This window comes from Bos indicus x Bos taurus, chromosome 5 (genome assembly GCF_003369695.1).
Source record: "Bos indicus x Bos taurus breed Angus x Brahman F1 hybrid chromosome 5, Bos_hybrid_MaternalHap_v2.0, whole genome shotgun sequence".
NCBI classification, from domain to species: domain Eukaryota; kingdom Metazoa; phylum Chordata; class Mammalia; order Artiodactyla; family Bovidae; genus Bos; species Bos indicus x Bos taurus.
In genome coordinates this window covers 87680489-87691238 of record NC_040080.1, presented here as the reverse complement: position 1 = coordinate 87691238, position 10750 = coordinate 87680489, and the positions used below count along the sequence as shown (strand labels likewise).

At 42.1% G+C, this 10750-nt stretch overlaps 1 protein-coding gene across 3 annotated transcripts in view; it reads left to right on the top strand.

Moving 5' to 3' along the window:
* The first annotated feature begins 7520 nt into the window (after positions 1-7520).
* Positions 7521-10750, top strand: part of RPAP3 (RNA polymerase II associated protein 3) — a 38172-nt gene continuing 34942 nt past the window's right edge. The window contains exon 1 of one of the 3 annotated variants that reach the window (XM_027542671.1): positions 7521-7607. Coding sequence is in view for 1 of the 3 variants with exons in the window: in XM_027542670.1 (XP_027398471.1) it covers positions 7973-8052 (80 nt within the window). In the remaining 2 variants the exon portion in view is untranslated. Of the gene's footprint in view, positions 7608-7906; positions 8053-10750 lie in introns of those variants that run through there. The other 2 variants (XM_027542672.1, XM_027542670.1) reach the window with 2 other exon arrangements.

Here is a 10750-nt window from a genome sequence, read left to right as displayed (position 1 = left end):
ATTTGTACGGAAACACAAAAGACCCCAAATAGCCAAAAAAATCTTGAGAAAAAAGAATTGAACTGGAGGAAACATGCTTCTTGACTTTAGACGATACTCTAAGGCTATAGTAGTCAGAACAGTATGGTACTGGAACAAAAATAGAACACAAAAACATAGATCAATGGGACAGGATAGAAAGCCCAGAAACAACCCATGCACTGATGTGAAATTAATCTATGATAAAGGAGGCAAGAATATAAAATGGAGAAAAGACAGTCTCTTCAATAAGTGTTACTGGGGAAAAACTGGATAGCTACACATAAAAGAGTGGAATTAAACATTCTTTAATGCCATATAAAAAGTAAACTCAACATGGATTAAATGGAAGACTTGCTACTATAAAATGCCTAAAGGAAAACATAGGAAGAACACTCTTGGACATAAACTGAAGAAATATTTTTTCAGATCCACTTCCTAGAGTAATGGAAACAAAAGCAACAATAAACAAATGGGACCTAATTAAACTTAAATGCTTTTGCACAGCAAAGTAAACCATAAACAAAAAGACAACCCACAGAATGGGAGAAAAATATTTGCAAATGATGCTACTGACAAGGGATTAATTTCCAGAATATATAAGTAGCTCAATATAAAAACCAAAAACCAAAACCAAACCAAAACCAGCTCAACATCAAAAAAAAAAAACAAAAACCCCAAACCCCAATCCAATCCAAAATATGGGTAGAAGACCTAAATAAACATTTCTTCAGAGAAGACATACTAGATGGCCAGGAGGCACATGAAAAGATGCTCAACATCACTAATTATTAGACAAATGCAAATTAAAACCACAATGAGGTATCACCTCACACCAGTCGGGCCATTGTCAAAAAGTCAATAAATGCTGGAAAGGGTTTGGAGAAAAGGAAACCCTCTACACTGATGGTAGAAATGTAAACTGGTGCAGCCACTATGGAGAAGAGTATGGAGGTTTGTCAAGAACCTAAAAATAGAGCTACCATATGATCCAGCAGTCCTACCTCTGGGCATATACCCGGAAAAGACAAACATTCTCATTTGAAAAGGTGCACCTCAATGTTAGCACTATTTACAATAGCCAAGACATGGAATCAACCTAAATGTCCATCAACAGATGAATGGATAAAGAAGGTGTGAATACACACACACACACACACACACACACACACACACAGATGAATGGATAAAGAAGGTGTGATACACACACACACACACACACACACACACACACAGGAATATTACTCACTCATAAAAAAGAATGAAATAATGACATTTGCAGCAACATAGATGGACCTAAAAACTATCAATCTAAGTAAAGTAGGTCAGACAGTGACAAAAATCATATTATCACATATCTGGAATCTAAAAAAAGATGCAAATGAACTGACTTACAAAACAAAAACAGACTCACAGTCTTTTTGTCTGTTTCTAGTCTGACATAGAAAACAAGCATGGTTACCAAGGGGAGAAGTGAGGGAGGAGGGGTAAACTGAGAATTTAGACTCTATTGTGTGGCACAGAGGACTGTTCAATATCTTGTAATAACCTATAAAGGAAAAGAATCTGAAAAAGAACACATATATTTGTGTCTATATGCTGCTGCTGCTAAGTTGCTTCAGTCGTGTCCGACTCTGTGCGACCCCAGATGGCAGCCCACCAGGCTCCCCCGTCCCTGGGATTCTCCAGGCAAGAACACTGGAGTGGGTTGCCATTTCCTTCTCCAATGCATGAAAATGAAAAGTGAAAGTGAAGTCGCTTAGTCGTGTCCGACTCTTCGCGACCCCATGGACTGCAGCCCACCAGGCTCCTTCATCCATAGGATTTTCCAGGCAAGAGTACTGGAGTGGGGTGCCATGTACATTTGAAACATTGTAAATTAACTATACTTCAATTAAAAATAAAAACTTATGCTTTGGGAAAGACAATATCAAGGGAATCAGCAGAAAAGTCACAGATGGGGAGAAAATATTTGCAAAAGACATATTTAATAAAGACTGTTATCCAAAACATGGAAAGAAATCTTGAGACTCCATAAAAAGTCAACAACCAATTAATGAATGGGACATTAACAGACATCAACCATTAACAGGCTAAAGAAGATATATAGATGGCAAATAAGCATATAAAAAGATACTCCACCTCAAACGTTATTCAGTTCTGTCGCTCAGTCGTGTCTGACTTTTTGCGACCCCATGAATCTCAGCACACCGGGCCTCTCTGTCCATCACCAACTCCCAGAGTTTACTCAAACTCATGTCCATCAAGTCGGTGATGCCATCTAGCCATCTCATCCTCTGTTGTCCCCTTCTCCTCCTGCCCCCAATCCCTCCCAGCATCAGAGTCTTTTCCAATGAGTCAACTCTTTGCATGAGGTGGCCAAAGTACTGGAGTTTCAGCTTCAACATCAGTCCTTCCATTGAACACCCAGGACCGATCTCATTTAGAACGGACTGGTTGGATCTCCTTGCAGTCCAAGGGACTCTCAAGAGTCTTCTCCAACACCACAGTTCAAAAGCATCAATTCTTCGGCACTCAGCTTTCTTCACAGTTCAACTCTCACATCCATACATGACCACTGGAAAAACCATAGCCTTGACTAGACGGACTTTTGTTGGCAAAGTAATGTCTCTGCTTTTTAATATGTTATCCAGGTTGGTCATAACTTTCCTTCCAAGGAATAAGCATCTTTTAATTTCATGGCTGCAATCACCACCTGCAGTGATTTTGGAGCCCCTAAAAATAAAGTCTGACACTGCTTCCACTGTTTCCCCGTCTACTTCCCATGAAGTGATGGGACAAGATGCCATGATCTTAGTTGTCTGAATGTTGAGCTTAAGCCAACCATTTCACTCTCCTCTTTCACTTTCATCAAGAGGCTTTTTAGTTCCTTTTCACTTTCTGCCATAAGGGTGGCATCATCTTCATATCTGGGGTTATTGATATTTCTCCTGGCAATCTTGATTCCAGCTAGTGCTTCTTCCAGCCCAGCATTTCTCATGACGTACTCTGCATCATGAGATGCATCATAAGTTAAATAAGCAGGGTGACAATATACAGCCTTGACGTACTCCTTTTCCTATTTGGAACCAGTCTGTTGTTCCATGTCCAGTTCTAACTGTTGCTTCCTGACCTGCATATAGGTTTCTCAAGAGGCAGGTCAGGTGGTCTGGTATTCCCATCTCTTTCAGAATTTTCCACAGTTTAGTGTGATCCACACAGTCAAAGGCTTTGGCATAGTCAATAAAGCAGAAATAGATGTTTTTCTGGAACTCTCTTGCTTTTTTGATGATCCAGCGGATGTTGGCAATTTGATCTCTGGTTCCTCTGCCTTTTCTAAGACCAGCTTGAACATTTGGAAGTTCACGGTTCATGTATTGCTGAAGCCTGGCTTGGAGAATTTTGAGTATTACTTTACTAGCGTGTGAGATGAGCGCAATTGTGCGGTAGTTTGAGCATTCTTTGGCATTGCCTTTCTTTGGGATTGGAATGAAAACTGACCTTTTCCAGTCCTGTGGCCACTGCTGAGTTTTCCAAATTTGCTAACATATTGAGTGCAGCACTTTCACAGCATCGTCTTTCAGGATTTCAAATAGCTCAACTGGAATTCCATCACCTCCACTAGCTTTGTTCGTAGTGATGCTTTCTAAGGCCCACTTGACTTCACATTCCAGGATGTCTGGCTCTAGGTGAGTGATCACACCATCATGATTATCTGGGTCGTGAAGATCTTTTTTTGTACAGTTCTTCTGTGTATTCTTGCCACCTCTTCTTGATATCTTCTGCTTCTGTGAGGTCTATACCATTTCTGTCCTTTATCAAGCCATCTTTGCATGAAATGTTTCCTTGGTATCTCTAATTTTCTTGAAGAGATCTCTAGTCTTTCCCGTTCTGTTGTTTTCCTCTATTTCTTTGCATTGATCGCTGAGGAAGGCTTTCTTATCTCTCCTTGCTATTCTTTGAAAGTGCAAATTAAAACATACCATTTTCCATTACACATCTGTTACAATAGTCAAAATCAGGAACACTAACAACATCAAATGCTGGTGAGGATGTGGAGGATTAGGAACTCTCAGACATTGTTGGTGGAAACGCAAAACGGTATAGTCATTTTAGAAGATAGCTTGATGATTCTGTAACAAAACTAAGCATATTCTTACCATATGATCCAGCAGTTGCACTCCTTGGCAATTGTACTATGAAAGGAACTAAAAACTTTTACCCACACAAAATCCTGCAGATGAAAGTTTTTAACAGTTCCATTCATCATGGCCCAGACTTGGAAGCAAACAAGATGTCCTTCAGCAGGTAAATAAATTGTGGTACATCCAACAATAGAATATAACGCAGAGCTAGAAATAAATGAGCTATCAAGCCCTGTAAGGAATCTGAAACTCATATTACTGAGTGAAAGAAGCCAAACTGAGAAGACTCCATATTATATGATTTCAATTATTTGACATTCTGGAAAGGGCAAAACTGTAGAGACAGTAAAAATGATCAATAGTCATTGGGGGTGGCAGTTGAGGGGGAGAGATGAATATGTGGAGTGCAGAGGATTTTTAGGACAGTGAAAATACTCTGTATGGTATTATAACCATAGATATATAGTTATTAGTTATTTGTCTAAACCCACTGTATAACAAATACCAAGAGTGAATCCTTAGCTAAATTATGGATTCTGGGTGACTATGATGTGTCAATGTAGGTTCATACTTGGCAAAAAAAAAATTTTTTTTTCCCATTCTGGTGAGTGATGTCGATAAAAGGGGAGGGCTATGCATATTTGGGGGACAAGGAGTATATGCAAATCTCTGTACATTTATCTTTTTTTTGGCAAGAAGTAGATTTATTAATATAGTATTCTTGTAGGAGATGCAAGCATGAAGGCAAAGGAGCTCTGCTCCAAGGACTAAGTAGAGTACAATTTTATAGCCAAGGAAAGGGAGAGGGGCAAAGACCACCTTCTTCGAGTAGACATGAGACTTTCTGTACATTTATCTTAATTTTGTTGTAAGCCCAAAACTGCTCTCAAAAAATAAAGTCTTAAAAAAAAAAAAGTGGAAGGAGCATTGCACGTAGACTATGAGGGGGTAAATGGAGACTGGTAGTTCCTGGCCCTGATAACCAGCCCCTTGACCGTGTACACAGGGAACGTAAGGGTGCCTCTGGACGCAGCTTCTGTGGTTGCAGAGGCTGACCAAGCTGCGGGAGGAGGAAGTGCCAGAGAGACACAAGGAGACTTCTCACCTGTGAACATGTTATTTAGGCCACAGATGCTAGGAAAATGCCAGGTATTGAGGAGTGCCTCAGGTAAGTTACAGAGTACAGGTGGATAACACAGCCTCCTCTTACCCTTCCTCAGGGGCGCTCACAGTCAAATGAGCAAGACTGGGGACAGCAGAACAGGGGGTCACAGAAGCCAGCTCTGATGTCAGACTGCCCAGCTCTGACTCACCAGCCTCCATAATTTGCAGATTATTTGGGAAAATTCCTTAATTATTCAGGTCAGTGTCCTTATCAGAATGGGGATAATATGACCATTGTTGTGAGACAAGCAAAATAAAATAGCATGCTTATTCCTTCTAATAATTCTTGTCTCCCTTATTATCGTTGTTCAGTTGCTCAGTTGTGTCTGACTCTTTGTGATCCCATGAACTGCAGCACTCCAGGCCTCCCCATCTTTCACCACCTCCTGGAGCTTGCCCAAACTCATGTCCACTGAGTTGGTGATACCATCCATCTCGTCCTCTGTCATCCCCTTCTCCTGCTACCTTCAATCTTTCCCAGCATCAGAGTCTTTTCTAATGAGTTGGCTCTTTGCATTAGGTGGCCGAAGTATTGGAGCTTCAGCTTCAGCATCAGTCCTTCCAATGAATAAACCCTTATTATACAGATACCATTTTGCTCTTGGATAAGCAGTTTACCTTCCTTGCTATCAACCTTAACCTTTATCTCCTGATACCTAGAACTTGTGCTCCTTAGAGACCTCTTCAGAGGTCTTCCAGGTAGTTAAGTGGGAGACAGGGAGAGATGCAGGGGAAAGTTATTCAATCCCAGGGTCTGGATTTTACCTTTGCAGGAGGGAGGGACAGAAAACATTTGTTAAGCTCTTACCATGTCCCAAATTGTGCTAAGTAGGCTGAATACACATGCTTTCTCACTCTAGTAGTATTTTTATCTTCATTTTAATTTAGATTAAGCCTCAATGTACAGATACATTCAGATCACATTTTCAGTAAGTGGCAGAATCAGTATTTCAGAATTCAGCCCTTTTCCTTAGGTTACAGTAAGCTTGGATTTCTCACAGTATGGACTAATTTATTTATTCACTATTCTTTTGATGAATACTTAATAAGGCCTTTAATAAAGGGTACTGGTTGCTCTCAGTAATGCTCTCTTCTTCCTTATTTATCGATTCTTAGTTTTTAGATTAGCACATGACTGTTAAGAAAAACCTTCAACCTCCCTTGCAGAGGGAAGGCTGCCATTCAGGCATGGCTTTTTGCAGGACAGTGGAAGCCTCAGGGTTAGCTGATGGTGGGGGCCATCAAGACTATTTGACTAAGTCCTGTTGCTTTGATTCTATACTTGCCCAGCAACTGATTATCATGTTACTTGAGAGAGAGAGAGAGAGATGTGAGAGAATCTATGATGTTTTACTACAGCAGCCAGCTGTCCCCGTTCTCTCTCAATTGACTCTGCCAGAATTAATTTTTAAAAACATAGTTGCTTTGGGACTTCCCTGGTGGTCTAGTGGTTAGGACTGCAAGCTTCCACTGAAGGGGGCATGGGTTCCATCCCTCGGTGAGGGCTATTTCAAATGGAAAGCTTTGCTTCTTTCAACAAAAAGGTTGTTTTGCTTCTTTTAAAATTATTTTTGTTTTATAATTTGAGTTGCTATGAAAAGTGAAAGCTCACTCATTCAGGAAATAGGAGCATGAAATATTAAAAGTGTCATATTCTTTTTTTTCTTTGTGGCTAGGGCAAATCTAATGACTGACCTTAATACTGACACACATCCAAGACCCAGACTCGTTAAGAAAGAGTTTACTTGAAAGGTGCAAGGCAGTCAGACTGAAAAACTCGTTTGCCGCACATAAGAACTTAAAAAAAAAATTGCTAGAGTTACCAGTTTACATAGCCTGCTCATGGTAGACAAGGGGCAACTTTCTCATATGATTATCATATTCACAAAGGTTGTAAAATATCATTACATACAGCAAGGCAAATATTAGAGACAAAATTGAGGGAAATCCAAGGAAATATTTCAAGGCGTTATTATTTGGGGAATCAAAGCAAGTCAGGATGATCTTGCATTTTCTGTACTACCTACTGTGAAATACGGTCACACTGGAAGCAGGCAAAGCCGAAGACCCTACCTTAACACAGCTGTCAATACTCTAGACTAGTTGTGCCCTGAAAAGCAGGGCACAGCGTATCTGACCTTCTGCGCATGCTCTGTCCCGGCTCCAGGGGGCGGGGCGAGAGCGCGCGAGGACTTGTGGGAAAGTGTAGGAAGGCGGGGCCGGGCGTGAGTTGCTGCCGGCTGGACGCAGTGGAAGTGGGGTAGGTAACGGCCTGGTGAGGTGAGCCGGCTCTGCGGTTATCCCGGGCTGCAGTAGCGAGGAGGCTTTTGGGGTCGCCCGGCGGGAGGAGGGGGTGCTGCCATGGTCCCGCGTGAGGCGGAGAGGGCGAGGGCGAGGGCGTGCGCGGGGGCGCGGCGCGGCGGTGTCTAGGTAGCGGCGCACCGGGGAGCGCGTTTCGGGAGGGGCTGGCCCGGAGCTATCTGGGCCTGGACGGTCAGCTTTACTGTCGGTCCCTCGATTCCTGCTGCTCTGGGCGTTCGGCGATTTGCGGTGGTCCAGGATCGCGGATCCATTCTCCCGAGAAGACCTGTGTGGGGCCCGCCCCACTTAGTCGTGGGTGTGCAGTGCTCGGCCGCATATTGAGTATGAACGTGATACCCTCAGGCGCTGGAAGTTTCTGGTTGCCAGCCTGGACGCAGGTTCTGTGGGAGCGGAAAGATGATGGGTAAAATGGAACAGGTTTCTACCTCCCTTGTATCTCAGTGGCTTGCTGCGGTTTTATTTATGTTTTTGAGCACCTCGCCAAAGCATTGTACTAGTTTTGTTTTTTAATGAGATATATGTGACCAAACGTGTGCACTGCCTGAAAAAAGCTTAAATTTAGTTTCTGAGGCAAGGCTAAGGGGTCAGAAGACCTATCTGCGGTTGCAAACATGTTTTAGGAGAATCCCTTTTCTAATCTTTATCTCTCTTCCAGCCTAACTTTCCCTCACCTCCCCATATTTGGGGACCTTGCCCATCATTCATCTACTTTCCTGTATCTTCTTTAACTTTGTTTTTCAGTTCCTCTGCCCTCCATACTCGTGAAGAATTTTAGGTTATCAAAGATGAAGTACTAATCCCCATATAATCTCATTTATTCAGCTCATTTTACTTTTATACTTAAAAAATGGCCTATTTGAACTCTAAACAATATTTAAATGACTAAATACAATGTACTTTATTTCCCACATATGACCTCTATGGCCTTCTTGAACTCATGGGAATTCTCTTCTGTGACAGTAACTCCAGGTTTTCCTTCCAGCTCTCTAGATGCCACTGCCTGATTTTTAGTGTTGGCATTTCTTCCTCTATTTGTTCCCTAGATATTAATGTTCTGCAGATCTCTTCTCTTCCTTCCCCCTCCACTGTCACAGTAATTTAACGTGTCCAAATCTCATGATTGTAGCTTCTGCCATTATGCTAGTGACACCCGAATTTACATTTCTAGGCCTCTATAACTACTTACTGTGTCCTGACATCTCATAAGAACTCAAAATCAATTTATGCCAAACTGAAAAAATCTATTTTTACACTTGTTCTGCCATCCTGAAACCTCTTTTCCTTTTGAAATTATGATTCCTGACTCAAAATGGTACTACTAATCTTACCAGGCTCCCAAACCAGAAATCTAAGACTTTGCATCCTTCTCTGCTCCCCAGCTGGAGAAGGAAATGGCAACCCATTCCAGTATTCTTGCCTGGAGAATCCCAGGGACAGAGGAGCCTAATGGGCTGCCGTCTGTGGGGTCACACAGGGTCGGACATGACTGAAGCAACTTAGCAGCAGCTGCTCCCCAACTTCTCAGTCTAATGAATTATCATGTCCCTTTTAGTTTACCACCGTAATGTTTCCCGTGGCTTTCAGATCATTGGTCACCTCTCATGGCCTGGCATTTCACGATCTGTCCCATCCTCCTTCTTAGCCTTCTCTTCCATCCTTCTCCCGCCTAGTCCCTCATTCTGCCTGCCCACTCCTCCACATTAATCACTTGACTGGCCCCTTTTGAAACATGGGTAAATTGCAGCAGCTCTGGTGACTCTTTCCTTAAACCTACCACCCTACCATCTGATTCATACCTGTCCTCTGTGGTCAGTTCTGTAGCATCTGTACATACCTCTGACAGTGGTTCTCAACCAGGGGTTTTTATGCTTCCCAGGGGACATTTGACAATGTCTGAAGACATTTTTGATTGTCATAGTCCAGAGGGAAAGGAGTAATACTGGCATCTAGCTAGTAGAGGCTGGGGATGCTGCCAACCATCCTACAATTGCACAGGACAGCTGACCTACAACAAAGAATTATCTGGCCCAAAACATCAGTGATCCCAAGGTTGAGAAGTCCTGCCAAGTATAATATTTTGTTACTCAGTACTTTGATTATTTTCTTCTCCACTAGAGAAGGGACCTTGTCTTGTTTTTGCATCCCTAAATCTTTTTTTTTTATTTTTATTTCCTTTCATCCCTTGAGAATTTGCATTCCCAAGAGACTCCCATTGCTGTTTTTTTTTTTTTAATATTTTTATTTTTTGTTTTTTAACTTTACAATATTGTATTGGTTTTGCCATATATCAAAATGAATCCACCACATGTATACATGCGTTCCCCATCCTGAACCCTCCACCTTCCTCCCTCACCGTACCATCCCTCTGGGTCGTCCCAGTGCACCGGCCCCAAGCATCTAGTATTGTGCATCGAATCTGGACTGGCGACTCGTTTCATATATGATATTATACATGTTTCAATGCCATTCTCCCAAATCATCCCACCCTCTCCCTCTCCCACAGAGTCCAAAAGACTGTTCTATACATCAGTGTCTCTTTTGCTGTCTCGTATACAGGGTTATTGTTACCATCTTTCTAAATTCCATATATATGCGTTAGTATACTGTATTGGTGTTTTTTTTTCTGGCTTACTTCACTCTGTATAATAGGCTCCAGTTTCATCCACCTCATTAGAACTGATTCAAATGTATTCTTTTTAATGGCTGAGTGATACTCCATTGTGTATATGTACCACAGGTTTCTTATCCATTCATCTGCTGATGGACATCTGGGTTGCTTCCATGTCCTGGCTATTATAAACAGTGCTGCGATGAACATTGGGGTACACGTGTCTCTTTCCCTTCTGGTTTCCTCAGTGTGTGTGCCCAGCAGTGGGATTGCTGGATCATAAGGCAGTTCTATTTCCAGTTTTTTAAGGAATCTCCACACTGTTCTCCATAGTGGCTGTACTAGTTTGCATTCCCACCAACAGTGTAAGAGGGTTCCCTTTTCTCCACACCCTCTCCAGCATTTATTGCTTGTAGACTTTTGGATTGCAGCCATTCTGACTGGTGTGAAATGGTACCTCATAGTGGTTTTGATTTGCATTTCTCTGATAATG